Below are 21037 nucleotides of genomic sequence, written 5' to 3'. Positions count from 1 at the left end.
TCTAGCCCGTCACATGAGCTTAGCAGCCAATCACAGACTCTCAAAGGTAAACAAGCCCACCTCCTGGCATGGAGGGGGCGATTTGAACAAATGATGAGTGAACACTCAACACCTATGGCATTTCTCCCATGTAGAAACAATTGCCTGTAATCATAAAAGTAAATTCAAGATCCGTGTGTGTATCATATCAGATTTGGACCTTCCGATAGCTTTTGCCGTAGTGACACATTTTTCTCTGTAATGAGGGACATCAGCCACTGCCAACCATCCCAGTTTATAGTGATCACAGCTGAGCAATGGCATCTGTCAGGACACCCAAGATCACCCGGTAGCTGACCATCTGTAAATTCTTTACCTGGTCCATCGCGGCTCCTCTGTGGCTACTGTCTTTCCGTATGTACTGCCATGGTTGGTTAGAGCTTTTCAGCAGACTGATTTAGATAGACACAGACACTCATGTTGCAGGAAGTTTTCTGTTCTTTCTTAGACTATAATCTACTCCCCCTTATATGTGGTGGCTCTTTTGCAAATGGGGTTGGTGGGAAGGAACGAACTGAAATTACTATTATCCTTACTTTTGGGGTGTGTAGATCTCTTTATTCCCCAGTTATAATCTGAATATACTATAAATATATGTTAGCTAGCGGCAGAACAATCTAGCCAGTGCAGGTGGAGATGTAGAATCCAAGAACAGCAGGCCATAGGCTATGATGATTCGAAACAAATTAATATCAGAAGCCGGGTGTTATGGTTCACGGCTGTAGTCCCGGCATTGAGGAGTCTGAGACAAGGGGGTCCAGATGAGTTTGGGGCAACCCTGGGCCAGGTAGTGACTTCTACACCACTGTGCACTACTCTGTGAGACCTTAAAACCGAAACAAAAACGTACACTGCACAGTAATTACTGAAATCATTTCACTTTGTGTTTTAATATGGTCAGGTGACTGGTAGTTGTCGAAGCTTACAAGGCTTCCTTTGTCCTGGTCCCCCGTATCCGATGGAATGAGTCTGGGAGATACCGCAGACCCGTGATAAGGGGCTACCTGTGTCCACAGCTGGCCTCTGAGGGCCCAGGTCTGTCAGCATGCCAGAGAACCAGCGTGAATGTCCACCGTTGGCCTCCGTCCATTGATTTCTTCCTAGAGATGTGTGAGGAAACGTAGAAATGTGATCGGAGGAGGTCAGGGAATAAAATCATTCAGATAACTCAGCGTTATCGTTTTATAGTTGAAACGCTGCGCCAGGTGTTAAGGGAATAAGAATGCTAGTTGATGCATGAAGTTTCATTGCACGGGGTAAAAAAAGTAATGCTAAATACATTGTGAAGTCCGTTACTATTTCTTTGTCCACATCCTTTTTCTTGATAAACGGTGTTTTTTCTGTCATAATTTAAGTGATTATCTCTGAACACAGTGTCACCCAGATTTCTATCTCCAGTGTTGACCTTGTTTCTAAGTTCAAGTCCTACAATCCCAAGTTCTTTTTGGAGACATGTCCACTATATTGTCACCTTAAATTTAGTCTCCAAAAGGGTTCATCACCATCTCTGAAGCATTGAACGTCCAAAATTTACTACTTCTTAAATAAAAAAGTAAAATGTAAAATTCGTGTCAAAATATATTTGAGAAAAAGAAAAGGATTTAAAAAAATAATAAAAGTCTTTTGCACTGACCATAAAAAAAAAAAAACCAAAAAACAGAATTTGGTTTTTCAAAGAAAATATCCTTTTAAAAATAGGGCCCATACATCAGTTATTATAGTTTTAAAAGCTTATAGTAAATTGGAAATTGTGTTTTTTTTCTTTGCTTTGCTTGAGAAGGTTGCTGTGTGTGTACTTGGTGGATACCTTCCTTTGTGCTCTTGTTAACTGAACCAGGGTCCTTTTTTTTTTTTTTAATGGTCCCTAGACATAATTTTTAATGTGTCTGTAATGACGTGTTACTTGAATTAGTGAAATCAACATATAACTGAAGTTATACTCGGGCATTGTCTTCAGTCTCCTTTAATTTCACAGTCTTCTCCTTTCATGGTCTGTCCGCTCATCCTTTTCACTGTCTCACCTACACTCCCTTTTCATTCTTTTTGAGGTAGAATCTTACATGGCTGACCTCAAACTTGATGTGTAGTCCAGGATGACATTGAACTCCTGATCCTCTCATCTCAGCCTCTTCACAGGCTGGGATTCTAGGCATACACCATGCCTGACCTTAATATGTGTATTTAACAGACAACTTAAAGGTCTAGAGTCTAGATTTGGCTCAGTACCAACTACCCTTGGAATTTTCTTTTGTATGAGCAATAGTTTGTTCTAAAAATAAAACAAAACAAAAACCGTTTATTTATGTGTCTGTGCCCATCCCGCCCACCCACGTATGTGTGCCAGATGGAGGCCAGAGATATCCGATACCCTGAAGCTGGAGTTACAGGTGGTTGTTAGCCCCGGCGTGGGTAACGACGGATGGAACTCAAGGCCTCTGCAGGAGCCATGCCCTCTCTGCACTGCTGAGCCATCTCTCCAGCCACAGTTGGTTCTTTTTAATAGCAAGAACCCCATGGTTCTTTTCATGCCTCACTTTGTGTAAAATTACAGTATCTAAGTGTGAGGAGGCTTTCTGACTGGGATGGACTGGCCCTCGTGTTTACTTCTGTTCACAGGCTTTAGAAGAACTAGTGGGATGACAGAGTTCTTCCTTTCTTTTTATAGAAATTATGACTCGGTCAAAACACAACCCAAGAAATACGCCAAATCCAAGTATGACTTTGTGGCGAGGAACAGCAGCGAACTCTCAGTTCTGAAGGATGATGTTTTAGAGGTAATTGATTTTCACGCTCTTATTCCTCTAAGAAAGTAAATTTTCTGTTTTCTTCTAAAATAACATTCTGGGTGAGACACTGAGGTCAAGAAATCGACTTTTTTGGTTTCTTTGTACAGAGTACATCCTGGGAATCTGTATCTCTTTAGAAGTGTTAGCTACCTAATTTATCATCCCCCAGAATAGTGGTGCACGTTCAAGAAAGAGATGCCTAAAACATGGCGGAAGAGGGAAGTGGATTTCTTGGCTTACCTGGTTGTCCTTTCTTTCTTCTGTGATTTATTCATTTTAGAACAAAGGCTAGTTATAAATTCAGTGGAGCTGAATCATGATAGTCTAACCAAAGAAAGCATCACCTCTTTCTCTGGAGAATCCTTGCACAAATCTCACTGTACTCCATTTGGTGATATATTGAGAGTAGTGTTTCTCAGGGTGTAGTTTCCTTGAATATATGCAATACATTTTGCTAAAAATAGTTTTCATATATTTTACCTTTCTGTTCCACAAATGGAAACAATATAACCTTTCATGGCCATCTTTTTGCCCTTTGAGTACCTCAAATGAGGCAGGTACATTTGGGGGACATAGTACATATTTGGGGTAGATTCTTTATAGTACCTATTTTATGCAAATATCAATAATTGCAAGTCAGTGTAATTTCTCAGAAATTCAGCCACTCATATGTTTACACTTAGTTTATTATCAGAAGTAAGAAAAGACTTTTCTAGACTGAAATTGAGAAAAGTTGAACATTGTCCCTGAGTGGGTTTTCTCATAGGAATTGCTCTTTTGTTCATTGTAAAATGACAGATACTTGATGACAGAAAACAATGGTGGAAAGTTCGGAATGCCAGTGGAGACTCTGGGTTTGTGCCAAATAACATTCTGGATATCGTGAGACCCCCAGAATCTGGAGTGGGGCGTGCTGACCCCCCATACACACATACCATACAGGTAACTTGGGTTCTGGGCAAAAGTAAATATTTACAGATTCCTATGAGCACGAATTAAGTACCTTTTGTGTGTTAATCCCTTTGAGGTTGAACTGGTTATACTTTTTAGAACAACTGAAAGCAATCTGGAGACAGAAGAAAGTTATTCCTGTTTTTCTGTTTCATTTCCTAAGGAGACTGTTAAACTGTCTAGCAATAAGTTCTGTGAAGGATGCTTTTTTATACCAATTTATAATATTTCTGACAAATATAGTTTTTTTTTTCTCTTTGCCCATCGATGTGGCCATGAGACTGAGAGGAGGGTACAACTCCATCGTTTACAGCCTTTTCCTTCAGAGTCTATTGAATGTTCAGTCTCTGGGTAGCCTTCAGTTCACACTTGGCATGCCTTAACACATGGATGAATATATGTCCAGCTGCTATAGTGTTTTTCCTTTCTTTATGTTAAGGTTACATGTATCTATGATGTAAATAAGACAGGACAGATCCTTTGTCTGATCACTGAAGACTTCCTGAGGCTCATACACACACACACACACACACACACACACACACACACACACCATTGTTTCAGGATTTCAGAGGCCTGGTCAGTTCATCTGTTATGGTAACTGCATTCACTTGAGCTGGCTTTCTGGAGTGAGGGCCTGCAATAGAGCTAGAACAGATGACCTCTCCATGCACAACCTCTGATCCTGGGTGGCTTCTTAGGAAGAAGCCTTAATTTTCAATCTTGAGAAAGGTACCGTTCACGGCTCCATTTTTATTTTGATTTCATGAGCATCATCATGTATTAGCTGTGAGGGACATACCATGAAGCAGTTCATTGTTGGTCTAGGCCTGAATGAGACAAAGTGTCCAGGCCTTAGATGGACTTCATTGTCTTGCCTACCACACTGAGGTATCTGAACACTCAGAAGTCCTTGTGACACTCAAGGCTAGAGCAGACCCTTGCTCCTTCCAAGAGGGATTTCGCTCGATTAGAAGCCGCGAGCCAAGCAAATGTGTGGCATAAAGAATTGTTATCACCGTGTGCGGAAACGAATATGTATCTTCCCAGCGCTTGGCATGTAGAGGCAGGAGCATCAGGAATTCGATGTCATCTTGGGCAAAGTAAGTTCAGGAACAGCTTTGCCTCAAAAGGAAGACCAAACATTGGTGTGTTTTGCACCTCGGTGCTGTAGAGTGATGTCAGACAGTAGAAATCTGTTTGCTGTGCTTGCTTTGTTTTCCTTTTTTTTCTTGTCCTTTTTTCCTGACATGACTTATGTAATTACTTATGCCAATCATTTGTCAATAGCTTTTGATGCCAAAGAAGGAATTTGAATTATTCAAGGTACGGTGTGCAGTGCTACCAATGGAATTTTTTTTTATTTTTATTTTTTTTTTTTTGCAGTGAATTTTTCTACCTTAGTTTTCTGTGCCTCTTTCTTTCCCTAAGTTCCTATATTTCTAAGTGTGAGATGTGGTCACCTGGAATGATGATTTAAGGCTTCTCTCTGGAAGTGCCAATCCTCTGCTTTCTTTTCTGAAAGTTTTTCATATATGCTTGAAATGCGTGCCTCAAGTCCCAAGAAGGAATATTTGCCCTTTGAGAAGTGAGGATTTTTAACTAGCATGTCCTTTATGAAGGCGGTCCTCCGGCCACATGGGCAAACGGATCCGAGAGATTCTAAGGTTGTCTTACTAAAGGCAATTACTCAAACTTAATTTTCTTTGTGTGCATGGTTCCTAGGCACAGATAAAGTAACTTAATTAAACTTGCAAATAGTGTGCATTCTGAGTCTCTGTCCCCAATGAGACTCCCTAAGAAGGAGTCTGAAGTCTTGACCTGCTTGCTTTTCCCTGTTGCCTTTTACTTTTGTAGCTATGACTCCTGCCCCAAGCTGTGTTGGCTTTCCTGTTTCAAGCTTGCCTCTGGCTAACCCAAACCCAAATGATTACTGCACAGCACAGGCAAACTGAGTATGTGGAGAGAACACTCACACACACACCCGCTCTGCCTGATTTTGTTCCTTCACTCAGCCTCATCTTGCATTTGTATCAACTTTGGCGCAACCAAGAGTTTGTTTTTTAAGTATTCCCGAGTTCCAGGCGTCTATGTTGAAACTTTGTGTAAACAGAGACTTGTGGTCGCTGTGGAAGTTTGCATGTTTTGGCTGTTTGCCTTTTGAACTTTTCCACAATCTCTCTGTAGAAATGTGTGTGGAAGAGTGCTTGTGGGTGTGTGCTGTCCCCTTCACTCCCTCGCTCTCCACCTCTCTCTCCTTTTCCTCCACCCTCTGCTTTCCCCTCCTCCTACCTCTTTGTATGTGTCGAGTTTAGGGTGAGGACCTCCCTTTGAAATATACTGAAAACTGTCTGTCCCTTTAACATCTGGACGCTCTGGGCTGCCATGACACCACTGTGTGCTCACCTGCCTGCTGTGACACCACCATTGCTCTCAAGGGATTCCTGTCCTTGATGATCTTGTAATGGTTCTGAATAGAGCAGTAGAGTAGGGTGGGAAAGAAAACCCCCAGCAACATACCCCAGTCAACTCTATCTTACAACAGCGTCACAGAGACCTTTCTCTGAGAAGACCCGCATTCAGAATGACAAGATCCCATCACACATTGGTAGAAGTCAAGGGGGCTCAGCCTCTCACCATGCACAAGTCAAGTGTCTTCCAGTTCACGTCTTACCCTCCTTGCTGTCCATTCATCCTGATGTATTTGTTCGGGTCCTGATCTTGATAAGAAGAGTGGACGGCCAACACCCAGTGACTTACCATGCAGAAAGCTGCAGCACACCTGTCTCCGGGTCACTGTGGCTTTGTCCTTTCCTTGGCACAAAGAGCAATGACTTCCTGTCCCTCTATAGAAACCCAGTGATGTAAAGCAAGATGTGGGGACATGTAAGCCATCAATGCTACACGTGGGAGGCTGAAGCAGGGGGATTTCTGGAATTTGAGGCCAGTCTATACTACAAAGTGAGCACTGGGCCGGCTTGAGCTGCAGCGTATAGATTTCTGTGCTATACCACAGCAGAAGACATACCAAGTGACCACTTAGGCTGGCCTCATAGGGGCAGAGAAACAGGCAAAGCCAATGGGCAGTGCCACTTGTGGGTCTAACATTTGTCCTCAACACAGAGTGTCATTGAAGTCCCTGGATGAAGTAGGTACATGTCACATACCGAACTTGGGCACAGGAGAAATGAGTAGTCCAGACTTACTCAGCATGAAGCCAGGATGACGATCGCCTTGTGGACCCAGGAGCTGGTGTGCTGATACACTGTTACTCCAGGGGAAGCTTTAGGAAAGGATGTCATCTCTTTTGTGAGAATATTTACAGGGACATAGCTCAGAATACCTCTCCAAACACTGGGGCAAGAACAGCCCATCTGCCCAGTCATCATTCTTAGAATGACAGTTTTTGGGCCTATTCTTTCTTTTCTTTTCTTCTTCTTCTTCTTTTTTTTAATACTTCAGGGAAACAGTATATATTATGCAAGGACTCGAATATGGGCATTCTGTGAGCAGCAGGAACTGGACATGAACTGCTTCTCTGTGGCTTCTTTCACTCACTGGGTGTTTTTTAAATGGACACAGTCTTAGTTCTCATTTTCATCCCCTTCCTTTTCTTGTCCTGAAGGATTCTGGGAGCAGGTCCTAGCGAAGGCTCCAGGGCAGCACTGCCTGCTGTTACACACCTTTTGTCTGGGATTCTGTTCTGGTGGCAGGGCACCTCACACCTGGAGCAGCATGGCATAGTTGTTGAGCTGCCACCTGCAGTCCCTGGGGGACGAGGCTATTTATCCCTCCTCACGTTTGGAGTGATTTTTAACAGTTCTCCAAAGGCAGATTCCCACCAATGTGCCCTCCCGCCCCCTGCCCCGCTATGGCTTTGTCAGCATTTAAAAATAAAAGAGAAGAGGTGTGATTGAGAATTTACACAAGTGTGTGTGTGTGTGTGTGTGTGTGTGTGCACGCATGTGGTGTTGGGCCTGTGAGTATGTGTGTGCACGTGAGTGTGTGTTGTGCTCATGTGTGTATGTGTGTGTGTGTGAATATGTGAGTGTGTACATATATGTGTGTGTTTCAGTGAGATCACAGCAGAGGAGAAAATGCTTTTGATAGACACAGAAAAGAGGCCTGGCCTTCTGTGTTGAACACTCCAGGGCTCTGCTGTCTTATCTGCTCGTCCCCAGATGACCCTGTCCTTTCCATCCAGAACCTACTGCCTCATAAAGTCTAAAAAAACATTTTTTTTTTTACTTGATTCCCAGGCTAGCACTGGTCATCTCCTGGAATGACTGTTTCCCATGAATCCCCTACTGTGTCAGGAACAGAAATGACTTCCTCCCCGATCTTATTTCTAATACACCCACAGCTGGGCTAAAGAATGTGTGTGTGTGTGTATTGTTTGTTTGTTTTTTCTTGACAAGATTTTTTTAATCCTTGAGAAGTTTGTTCGTATGAACACTTGAGAATTTCTTTTCTCTAGTTTTAAGAACTATTGGTTCAACCTATATGTGTTATGAAATGTTTAAGTGCACCATCTGGTCATTCCATTTTTATCTTTATTTAAAATTATATTTTATTTTTTAATATTTTAAATAAGTATCAACTTTATGTATCATTTGTGTTTAGTGTGATATTTCTACACATCTATGCAACACATACTTGTGAGCACTTTGTTCTTAGTCCCTTACTTTCATCTCATCCCAATTTCTCTTTTTTTTTCAATTTTAATTTTTATTTATTTGTTTTACATCCCAGTTGTAGCCCCTCCCCCCTCTCCTCCTGGTTCCACCTTCCCTCTCTGTTTTCCTTGTCCCCCCAGCCCTACTCCTCAGAGAAGGGGAAACCCCACCCACCCTCCATTTCAAGTGGCATCGGGACTGAGCCCATCCTCTTCCCCTGTGGCCTACCACCCTGCCAGGGGAAAGTGATTGAAAAGGAGGCAACAGAGTCCATATCAGAGTCAGCCCCTGTTCCCCTTAGGGAACCCGTATGCCATCTGAGCTGCCCATCAGCTACATCTGTGTAGGGGGCTTAGGTCCAGTCCATGCTGAATTTAGATGCTTATTATTTCTGTAGTTTTTCTTATACCACCAAGAGGGGAAAAATATCAAATAATGGCCAGTGTCCAACCATTGTCAAGTCTTTTGAATCCACTCCCTCCCCTTCCTCTCTGTTTCTTGGCTATTGTGGAGTTGTTGGAAAATGCTGATGTTGCTTGAAGGGGATTCTTGCCTTGGTTCTGTCGCATAGCCAGCTGTGTTCCTTTTAGAGAATTTTTTTTCTCCATTCCCATGTGCTTGGCTGTGTACAAGAAGAAGTCATAAAATTCTCTTATCCCGCATATTCATATTAAATAGCCTTAAACTGCAGGTGTCAGTATTTTCTAGAGGTGACTGTTAAACTACCCAAAGTATTGATTTTAGCCCTTCTTATTCATGCCTGGTAAAACTCGATCCAAATGTTGAAATACTGCTAGACAGAGAATGGCCACCTTGCTAACATCACCTTCATATTCTTCAGCTTCCTTTTCCTCCTCTGTTTAAAGGTTGCTATCACTTATTTATAGAGGACCTTGTTCCATTAGTTAGAAACGGGGGTTTTAAACAAGGATGGCTATCATTTTTGTTGAATATGCATGTAAGCACACGCACGTGCGCACACACACACACAATGTTAAAAGTACACAGACAGTAAAGTAAAATCACAAAAGTAAAAGAATGAACATATCACTTCACACAGCTACCCATCCCCCCATAAGAGAAACCATAATCTGCTCATTCATCAAACCCGACTCTCATTCGCCAGTACCAAGTGTGACCCTCCTACCTCACATTCGGTTTTTCTATTTGTTCACACTCCACATCTGCTGCTTCGTGTCATGGGACCTGCACCGCCCTCTTTTCCGTGCTTACCACACAGTCCTCGTAACCACAATTTTTCTACGTCTATATGTTTGGCCCTGAGTGGATTCCTAATAAGCTGTCAGTAAGATGAACCTGAATCTTAATATCTTCCCATAATGCTTTGGTGCATAGAGGCGGGATATTCTAACTGCTCTTCACTCTGTCTGTTCAGCTAGAAGATGGGTAGAGAGCGGTGGGAATTAGCTATGTGCTTGCAAACTCCTTTGCTGGCTGACTTGTGGGCAGGTAATTTTGCTGTCAAAAAAAAAAAAAAACAAAACAGTTTGCTCATGTTTTCTGTTATTTGATGTAAATTATAATTGATATTTTTTTTTTCAATTCCATCTCCTGTGTTAATTTTCTCATCTGATGTGGTTTTCTCCATCTCCTAATAGCAGTTACTTGGCGAGCTGTCAGAGGTAACTCACATCCGTTCCCTCCTGGCAATTCTTTCTCCTATAATTTTTTTGGATTCAGTTTCTGGACTTAACACCCTCCAAATCTTCCAGCTGTGCTGTTTTCATTGCACAATTTCAGAGGCCAAATTTCAAGGGAAAAAGAAAGTGCAATTCAGTGTAGTGCAAAATTTCAAGAACAGTTCTCTGGCAGTGGCTTTGTTCGGTTTTACTTGCATAATTTCCTCCCTGAAGCAGGAATTTGTATGACTCAGGGTGTTTACCTCTTAATCTCTTTAATGCTTGAGACTTTTTACTCAGTTTTGATTCCTAAAGAAAAGTGACTCACCCCCAGCTTAATTGTCAGAAGGAAAGTACATTTCTTTTGAGGCAGAGTCATTCTGACTTCTTTCAGAGAAAGACATAAAGGTGTTTTGTGTACAGCGGAGCTTGCCATTTGTGACAGGTGATGGATAGGACTCAGGAAGCAACAGTGTTTTACAAAAGTGGGTCCATACCAGGTGATGCACCTGCTCACTGTGCCCTAAGCTGAGAGGCTTGTGGAGATGTGGGAATTTAGCAGTAATTCCTGGGAAAGGCCCATGCCAAGGTTTCTCGTGAGATTGGACCCTCAGCCTCCTTGGGGCACAATAAAATGAGCTATGCTCAAGAAAGTCCTCTATCACTTGAGGTGTCTTGGGAATCATTGGGCCTCCAAGAGGAAGAGCCAAGCGTAGGAACGTGAGAGAAGAGCAGGCACTGGGCAGCAGGGAGAGAGGAGCAGAGATGTTGGGAGCAATGTAGGACAGGTTCAAAGGACCAATCCGGTGACTCTCAGAAGGAGTCACACTGGCTTGAGGATCTGGTCGTCTTTCCCTTTTCTGGTCAGGGGTTGAAGGCGTGGAGCAGGTAGAGAAGACTGGATGGAGAGGGAGAGATGCAAGTAAATATAATTTATATATTCATAAATCATAAAAATAAATCATGAAAAATGTCTTTCAGCGGCTTGGAAGCTTCCATTTGGGCTGAAGTTTTTGGCCTGTTGTTGACTGAGGCCTGTTGGTTCTGGCTCTGTTGCCTCGTGCAGCAGTGAGTGAACTGATACCAGAACACGTGCTGAGCCCGTCTCTGGACGTGACGGTGACAATGTTATGGTGTTCTAAGCTTCTCCTGGTAGTCTTCCACAGACAGAAAAAACACTAGCTGTTCTTGTTTTTATGGAAGCAGAAAAAAAATTAGTCATCTTGTGGCAGCCAGAGCTTATAGCATTTTGTTGTTGTTGTTGTCATTGGCCTAGGATTTAAAAACACTCATTTAAATCCTGGCACGTTTGAAACATTGACATGATTTCATTAAACCATCGTGAAGTTAAATGCAATGGACACACTTGCCTGGGGATCAAACATATATATTATTACGTGTTTTTGGTGTGTGCTAAGTAGTACTTTTGTGATGTTTGCTATGTTTTGATTGCTTTAGATTTTTTTTTTTTTTGGCCCAAATATAAGTGAACTCTCTCATGGGGTTTGTAACGATATGGCTACGCTTTGTGACCCATCATCACTGAATATAATACAAGCGTCTCCAGGACCCGACACTGGGAGGATCGGAAATCTGTTCCTCTCACGCGTATCTTTGTGGCCATCACTCATCCATGTCCCATCTCTTCCTCACGGTCTCTCTTCATTGCTTTCCTCCCCTCACTATCTAGCAACACTATCTAGCTCTCTTTCAGTTTTGTGGGCACACAAAACCGCGTTACCCTTCCTACCACTTTCCGTCCGCTGGTGGATGAGTCACAGCCTTTGAGAAACAGCACCAGAGGCCAAGGGTTCTTTCACACCCTGCTTTCCAGGTGCCGAGTTCTCCTCCTAAGAAAGCACCTCGGTGGCCGGCGTGTTGCTTGGGAGTGATAATTTAATTTTAGTGTGTGGTGTGTGTTTGTATGGTTTTGACCTCTGTGGAAATCCAGGAGGACGCTCTTAAAAATCCGGATTGCCTTATATTTGGGCCAACTTAGAAGTGAAAAGTAAATACTGCCCTAATGCAAGACCCAGATTTCCAAAAGGCTGTCTTTTGAATTTCATCAGCTAACCTTAAATTGTCATCGAAATTGGTGCAGTATTTAAAAGTCACTTCAATCGTAACTTTGCATCTTTCATTCTGCAAAGATGCGCCTGCTGAGGACTTGGTGTCTTTGACACATAGTTATCTGTTAGATAGATTGTTTCATGTATATTTAAAGTTTTTGATATTGTGTTAAATATGAAATACACACAAATAATGTTTTATCATGGCCCAATTGTGTAGTTTACCACATCTTCCTTTTAAAATAGAAATGCCTACTCAGATGCCTCTCCTTCCTTCTTCCCTTTCCCCTCCTATGCCTTTCCCTTCTTTTTTCTTTTTCATGGGCCTGGGGGTGGAATCAGAGCCATATGCATGTTAGGCAAATGCTCTACCACCGAGCTGCATCCCTAGCCAGATTGTGCCTTTTTCCTTAAAATCATCCACCCAATATATCCCCATTTTTAACAAAGAAATTTTCTAATGTGAATAAATTAGCAGTAAGATGGTTTTAAAAAGGCTGTACCTTGACAAGGTTAATAACAACAATCTAAACTTACTTCCTTATTCTAAAAGCACAGCCCCCCCCCTTTTTTTTTTACTAGATTAACACATTGCTCTGTAACAAACTCCTTGTAAACAGAACGAAAGACCTTTGACTGTAGCCTGTACGTAATACAAGGAGCAAGTACTTAATGTGACTGATTTCCAACACCACTGAAATTATTATTCACTTCAATTGTAAAATAATCAGCGTTTTTAAGGTACCATAGTCGTGTGTAAGTTCAAACCCACACTTACTTTTCTTGGCATATGTTATGATAGTGTTTGTCCTCTGTTTGAGCTTTTCACTCTTTAAATTCAGACATTGACTTTAAGCAACTATGTAGAGTACTTATGGGATGGTTTCAATAACTATTATATCATACTGGATTAAAAGTGTACATACACAAACCTACAGTCATTTAGGAGTGAGCAGCGCAGATAACTTTACAGATAAATATCCAATGATGTTCCGTCAATTTGTACCTTATTTTTCCAGCCTAAGTTCACACATGCGCGCGTGCACACACACGCACACGCGCACACACACTCATTCATTTATACATATTTATTCGTATGGCTGTGTTTCAAGTTAATTATTGTGGGTTTTTTTTTTTGTAGAAACAAAGGATGGAGTATGGTTCCAGACCGGCTGATGCCCCTTCTGCCCCATCCCCCCCTCCAGCACCAGCACCTGTACCCGTCCCCCTTCCGCCTTCTGTACCAGCACCCGTTCCGCTGCCCAAGGTTCCCGCAAACGTCACCCGTCAGAACAGCAGCTCCAGCGACAGCGGGGGCAGCATCGTGCGAGACAGCCAGAGATACAAACAACTCCCCGTGGACCGTAAGTTTCCCGGGGGCCAACCCTGGTTCCACTGAGTCTGCGCTCATTAAATACTGTGAGGTGTAAATAGTAATAGCCACTTCTTGGATAGTTTCCCCTGATTTCTCCGTCTCTGAGTTTCTCCGAGAAGCAGGTCATTTTCTGAGACCCCTCAGGTGTGTATTTCCACACGTCTGTGTCCTGTGTTGTGGTTGCTGAGTGAAGACTGGCTGGAGCCAGACATTCTGGGATTGACTCATCACATCCCTTCCCACCTCTCCTACTTCAGGGCTTTAATGAGCCTCCGTGTATGCAGTGTCTGGGAAGTGGGGGAAAACGAAGTTAATGTGTTTCCTGGGACGAGTGTGATTTTTCAGTGAGATAATACAGTATGTGCAAAAGTATATAGCGGGGGTGGGAAGGGCTCAACAAATTTCCTCTCCCTGAGGATTTTTTTTTGGTTGTCACAAGTGGGGTATACTACTGACATCTAACCCGGTGGATTTGGCAGAATCTTGCATTTTTCTAGCATCCAGAAATGTGAGTCGTGCCGAGCTTGAAAAGTCTGATTGATTTTGACCAGTATAAGCACTCAGGAAGGGTCTGCTACTATCATTGTCATCTCCTCCTCTTCCCTCTGTCCTCTCCCTAGTGTTGGCCATTCTCAGATACATACACAATCACATAAATTTCACATAGTCACCAGCCAGCATCAACCTTGATTGCTTCTAACACAGATTTCATCTAACTTGGCCTTCATGTTTTCACACATTAAAATGGATTTTCCACGCTAATGGTTGCTATGAGAACCACTGTAAAATAAACAAAATTGAAAATGTTATGATAACTTTGGGTTATCCATTCTGTTGCTGGGGCAGAGCTAGTTAGAGACTTTGCAAGCTAAAGGTAAATCTGAGGGTTTTCGTTGTACCTTGTACATTAAGGCATGTCTGCTTCTTGTCTAATTATTTTGTAAAGTATTGCAAGTCAATAGGCTTGGCTATAACTTGTTATAGAAAACTTGGAAAACCAAAACCAAGAAAACGTTTTCTATAGTGAAGTTTGATGAAAGTCTGTAAAAGATAAGCGGTATGGTGTATGGAAAACATATCTACCATTCTGTCCCATGGCTACTCCCAAGGTTCTGGGCGTTTCTTTCTAGATCACTCTTACTATAAATGATCAATCTGTTTCCATTTTCTTCAGTACTATTTATGTTGTGATTCCCAGCTTAGCTTTGCTATAGAATCTCGTCTTCGACATCCAGGGACTTATATTGAACCATTAACCTCATAGCTGAGGTTCTTCAGAGACCTGAGGCTCAGGTACAAACTCCATTCCTAAAGTTTTCAGTGCCATTTTCCTCAGTGGCACTGAGAAAATACCTGTAAGTGCCCATTCATTATCATCCTCAATAAATGAAAAACAGTAAAGAGGAGACCTAAATGTATTACTCCCTGACGGTTATGGAAATAGTGGCTAGAGTAATTAAACACAAGCCTTTCCTAGGCAGGATTTTCTCTCCTGAAGTATGAGTGATTCAAACCACCTTTCTAGTCATGTTTGACCTCATTAGAAAATTGAAGAGGGGCTGGCAAGCTGACTCAATAGGAAATGGCACTTAGCACGAAGCCTGACCTGGATTCAGTCTCTGGGACCTACACGGCAAAAGGAAAGACCTGGCTCCTCTTGTGTCATCCTCTGACCTCACACATCCACACATCAATAAATAAACAAATGTAAAGTACAATAAAAAGAAAATGACAATTTAGAAAGTCAAGCAATTCTGTATCAGAAATAACTGTGTATGAGCGTGAAAATATGTCCAACTCTGAGGTTTTTAAAGGATTTTTTCCTTTTCAAAGATAACAGAGAAATAGTTTTCAGATGGGAAAATTCTATGAATATATTTCCTTTCCCTGGGGAACATCCCCTCTGAGAAATGACTGTTCCTTTCTCCTTTCTTCCCACAAGTTTACACGCGTCTCTGTCCGAACGTCAGCACAGTGACCTCTGACACGGTGGCAGGCTGTTCCAGGCATGGGGTTAGAGTTCAGAGGCATCCAGTCCACTTTCGGAGTAGCACACGGCCTGGAACAGCCTGCTCTTTGTCACACTTGAAGAAACTCAAGACCCTCCTAGGAAAGAGGCATAGTTTGAATTCTTGTACGAGAGCGAACTCTCCTGATAATTGAGACTCATCATTTTCGAGTTGGCTTTTCATAAGTGAAAGGGTCACTGGGTCCGTAAAATAGAAAACACTCCCATCGAATTAGCACATGGGCTTGTTTCCTTAACAGAAGATATCCTCATGTTACTCATGTAACATTCCTTTTTAAAATATCTCAGAAGAGTAGTTTGGCACTCAGTAAATTAATTTCTTTGTATAAGATGAATAATTCCTGATAGCACATTTTTGGAGCACTGTTTTGTTTTTTGTTTTTTGTTTTTGTTTTTTCCTGAACACAGGTCGAGGCTGTCTCACGGTCATTTAGCAGATGGCATAACTAAGTGTGTGTCCGTGTTTTTTTCTTTCAAGATAAGCATCTTTTCCCTTCTTCCTGAGGTTTTTTTTTTGTCTTTCTACTTTTCTTTTTTTTTCATACATATATATGAAATTGTCAAAAAAGATCAACTAATTAAAAATATTATTTCTTGTATATTGAGGCTTTAGTACAAATTAGACTCTGATAACACTAATTGTTTCACAGTTGAATTGCTTTCTGAAGACACAAAACAAAACAAAACATAAAAAGCTCCCTTGGCTACCAAGTCACTGCAATTTGCCAAGATAATTAGTTAATTGGATGATGATATCAACTCTGGGTTCTTGAAAACAATGACAGATAGCAATATACCCAACATAGTTATATATCAATATACCTAAGTGCACACATGCAATTTTCCATGTGTATTTATCTCCCTTTATTTTCATTTCTTTGCCACCTTTTTCGTAATGCTATGCTCACTCATAAGCACATGGCTAGGAGTAAAGGATGGTGGGAATATTCATCAGTGTTTCAGTAGTTTCAGTGATCTGCGTATAGAACAGGCCTGGGCTGAACGTCAGGCCTTCTGGTTCTACCTAATTTCTACTTCTAATTGACAGCGTCACATAGATCATTTCTCTTTGTTCTCCATTTCCTGACCTGGTAATAGCCTGATGATTAGAACAGGACAGTTCCAACCTTTCAGAGAAAAGGTCAGAACACCCCCCCCATTCATTTCTGCTGGATCACTGCTCCAGATGGGGTACAGGAGCGAACAAAGCAGCCAGCCTTGCATTCCCGTGAACGGCGTAGAGGAATAAATAAATAAATAAATAAATAAATAAATAAATAAATAATTGTCTTGATGGAGACTAGTCAGGTGGTCAAGAGTTTGGAAGCTAGCATGGCCGTGTGGATTGGAAACACTCTGGGGAAAGAAATTACAATTTTAAATGGGGCTGAGGAATCGAAGTCGCTGAAAGGGGAGTCGTGTGGGTGGGTATATTGGTGAGGAAGGATGGTTCCAGGCAAAAGAGGCAGTAGTTGCCAATAACTTTAGAGAGGCCATGGAAGCCATACCACTTCAGCTAGAGTAGAGATGTGGAGGAAAGAAAGAGAGTTTTCTTTGAGAGGTAGAGGTCAGGCAGGCAGTACTACCATCACTAGCAGTGATTTGGAGCCCGGGAGCTGCAGTATTTAGGACTATTGCAATTGGTCTGTTAGCAGAGGATGAGGCGAGCTAGGTGGTGGTGGAGGGCGGAAGCAGAGACCTGTCAATAGTTTGCCTCTGACCAAACTGTTGACAAATGATAGAGTAAAGTGGCAGGATTTGGGATATATTTTGAAGTCGTGGGCTGAAGGGATTTACTGGTAGACTCTGTGCAATATAGATCAAAGGGAAACACTTGTGGTTCTGAAATAAATGGAAAAATGAAATCGCCATTAAAGAGGGAAGAAGTATAAAAAGAATGCTAGTCAGCTTGGCGAACCTAGAACAATGAAGAGATCAAGAATCCTGGTTTGTTACCTTTGAGGCACATTTTGTACGTATATGAGTATGGACACCAAATGAATGCTTAAAAACAAACAAACAACAACAACAATAAAATGCCAGTGCATTTAGACTTCTGAGTCAGCAGGGACTGGAGAGCAAACTCAGCATGACCAGCTTTCACGTGGCCTAAGCTGAGGTGCAGTGATGCTTGATGAGGCCAGAGCAGGCCAAGCAAAGTTCCCACATCTAGACTCTGAAATATTTCCACAATACTGGGTTTGACAAACGAGAAGATTCAGAGTTGGAGACTGAGAAAGAGAGGGCAGGGAGACAGGAGGCAACCAGGGAGCAGAGAGACCCGAAGGTCCCTGGAAGGCAATGCTTCGAGGAAGGACCCCTTGCCATAGGCCTTGGGCTGAACTGGGAAGGAACTGGCTCCTGGAGTGGAGGGCAGTGGAGCAAGGGAAACAGAAACAATGAACCTGAATGGGGCCGTGGCAGGGTTGGCTTCAGCTCGTGCAGACCTGTCCTCACGGACCTCTGCGAACAAGGGGGCGGACAAGTGGGTAGCAACTGGGAGTGAAACTGGCCACTTAAAAGTGAGAGAAATGACCAGAGTAAGAGCGTATCTGTATGTGGATGAAATGAATCAGAAAAGAGGGAAATCAATAAAGCATGGGATCAGTAAGGGAGGAATTACATCAAAAGGTTAGACGAGGCTGAGAACTCAGGGTCTAGTACACAAAGGGCTTTGAGAGTACAGGCTAAGGGGGTGGGGCTGGGAAGGAAGTCAGCATATTGGAGCAAGTATTAGCAGGAAGAACCAGTGGAGAAGCCTATGGAGATTGTTACTTACCTGTGAGCCAGGGTCCTACCTGTGAGTCAGGGTCCCTTGGTGCAGCCTACGCTGCTGATTTGCTCACTGTGCAATTTTGGGAGCTCTCCTATGGATCCTCTATTTTACTCCTAAGTTGGGAAGTGAGGTCATCAGGGTGAGGGTCAACAATAGGCGGGAGGGAGGCCTGTAGAACAAGCGTGGATATTAAACAATTGTCTAAGGAGAGATGGTTGTGTACGGTCGCGGCCTGGGCGCTCTGAGACTCAAGGCGGGACTGCTATGGCGAGCTGGCATGGGCACTGTGGAATGTTTCCTGTGTTCCAGCTGTCTGCCTGCTGCATGGCAGCAGCAGCTCGACCATCCCCATCTGGGCTACCAGAAGGGCTTCTGGACAAGTCCCCGGGTACGTTCTCACTGGGTTATAGCAGTGTAGAATGGTCCCTGGGAGCATGGGAAGCCTAGCGGGGATCCTGACCGTAAATCAAGTGTGAGGTGCTTAGCTGCTGTCTTGAGCGCAGCTGAGCAAGTTCAGGCACAGCCTACGAAGACTGCTGAGCACAGAGAAGGGCCGGGGTGTCGCTTTAAGCTTTAATAATTTATCGTGCTATTTCTACTGGGCCGAAGTACAAGTGAGGGGAGAGGGCAGGGAACCCTCACCCTGGGTTACAGACTTTACAGGGCCCCAAGGATGATTAGGGATGTTCTAGAGGAGGACGTCACGTGGAGATATTTGAACATGTCTCCTCCCCTTTGTTGTTCAGGAAGGAAGTCTCAGATGGAGGAGGTGCAGGACGAGCTATTCCAGAGGCTGACCATCGGGCGCAGTGCCGCCCAGAGGAAGTTCCATGTGCCACGGCAGAATGTCCCAGTGATCAACATCACTTACGACTCCACGCCGGAAGAAGTAAAGACCTGGCTGCAGTCGAAAGGATTCAATCCCGTGTGAGTGGTCCTTAGTGGTCCGTGCTCCTCCTCCTCAGCTGTGTCACTCACATGCCACCCACGACTCTTAAAAGTTGTCAGAGCCCAGGGTGGTCATTTTTTTTTTTGGTCCCCTGTTGCGGAAATGGTAGCTAACTGTCCAAAAGCAAGGAGAGTAAGGTAGAATTGGGGAAGACAGCAGTGAGTGATGCTAGTCTGTCTCCTAACTGGTAGTTTGTGCTCCTCATCAGTCTCTTGAAGAGCTGTTGCCAGCTGCGAGGACTGCTGGCATTCTGTTCTCTCTCACCAGTTACATGGGGAAGGAGTATGGTCTAAGCAGGACCATGACATGTAGGCTGTGTCGCATAAGACTGATTCTTGCTGCAGAGGAATATAGCGTGTCTCAAGGCTGTAAATCAGAGAGAGCCATTCTGCTTTACTACCTACGATCTGAGCCTGCAGACGGCTCATGTATATTTGGGACTGTGAAGTGTTTGAAGAATACGTGTTTGAGGAATCCTAATTTAGAAACTCACTCACTTGACATAACTGACAGCGAACTGCAGCTGTTAGTCAGTTGCCACGTTACTAGAAAGCTATCTGTTGCTGTTAGGGCTGAGAGACGGACACCTGAGGGAGTTGACAGTGAGAATCCCAACTGCATCCTTTCAGATGCTTGCTCACGAGTCTTTAGATGTGAAAGGAGCCTCTGGTCATGGCCATGGACGTCCCTTGCATTCCTTCGTCTCAGCACTATATTGCTAGTTAAGGATATGGGACACAAAATAACGGCCTGTGCCTGTGATCCCAGTACTTGGAAGTCGGGGGTGAAGTACTCAAGGTTCAAGGTCAATCTGAGCCACATGGAGGGTTGCAGAACAGCCTGGGCTACATGAACGCCTGTCTCAGAAATGAAATCAAATGAGCACTCAAGAAAACAGAGGTAGGTAGGTAGGTAGGTAGAGCTGGAGAGATGGTTTAGCCAATAAAGTGAGGCTCACAACCAAAAAACTCCAAGAAGGAGAAATAGAGCACAGCTTACCACAGTCTGCTCATTTCCCTGTGCTCTAATTTCAGGACTGTCAACAGCCTGGGGGTGTTGAACGGAGCACAACTCTTTTCTCTCAATAAAGATGAACTGAGGTCTGTCTGCCCCGAAGGCGCCAGAGTCTTTAGCCAAATCACTGTTCAGAAAGCTGCTTTGGAGGTAAGCCTATGGAGTGGAGCTGGTGTGTGTTTGCATTAGCAGAGAGGGAGGCCTGGCCACTGGCAGCTCTGGAACCAATGTCTGTCCGTGTCCCACATTGCTCAGTTTCCCCTTGCCAAGGAGATGAATTGAAAATTTGGCTCAGTTTTTCCTACTCTGTCACTGAATACCATCAGTAACTATTTTCAAAAATATCATCTTTCAGTGCACCTAGAGATTTATTTCTGGGCATTTAACAAAGGCACAATCTTCTCATTTCACTGCATGAGCTACTATAAGAACTTCAATTTTGCTAATAGAGAGTAAATTCATACCTGAGTGAGTAAAAGGCTGAGAGCCTAGGACTAATTTTCTTATTTTTTATTTTGGAAATGTCAGTTTAATAAATAAATAAATAAATAAACAAAACCCTAGTTGTGGGGTGATGGAGAGATAGAACCTGAATTATATTCTAGCACCCACAAAAGGCCACACATCTGTAACTCCAGCTTCAGGAGTTGGGCTGGCCTCCAAGGGCAACTATGTTTATGTGTCCACTTACATATGAACATAAGTAGAAATAAAGACACAGAAAGCCCAAGCT

General features: G+C 43.1%; 1 protein-coding gene across 7 annotated transcripts in view; it reads left to right on the top strand.

Annotated features, from left to right (window-relative positions):
* The window catches only part of Eps8 (epidermal growth factor receptor pathway substrate 8), a 167165-nt gene that overhangs the window by 141486 nt on the left and 4642 nt on the right, over window positions 1–21037 (top strand). For all 7 annotated transcript variants that reach the window (XM_060384327.1, XM_060384322.1, XM_060384328.1 and 4 more), the window contains 5 exons: window positions 2705–2813; window positions 3624–3767; window positions 13303–13525; window positions 19088–19268; window positions 20325–20454. In XM_060384327.1, coding sequence (XP_060240310.1) covers window positions 2705–2813; window positions 3624–3767; window positions 13303–13525; window positions 19088–19268; window positions 20325–20454 — 787 coding nt within the window. The remainder of the gene's footprint in view (window positions 1–2704; window positions 2814–3623; window positions 3768–13302; window positions 13526–19087; window positions 19269–20324; window positions 20455–21037) is intronic.

Source organism: Meriones unguiculatus, chromosome 5 (assembly GCF_030254825.1).
Source record: "Meriones unguiculatus strain TT.TT164.6M chromosome 5, Bangor_MerUng_6.1, whole genome shotgun sequence".
Taxonomy (NCBI): domain Eukaryota; kingdom Metazoa; phylum Chordata; class Mammalia; order Rodentia; family Muridae; genus Meriones; species Meriones unguiculatus.
This window is presented reverse-complemented; position numbering and strand designations above follow the sequence as displayed.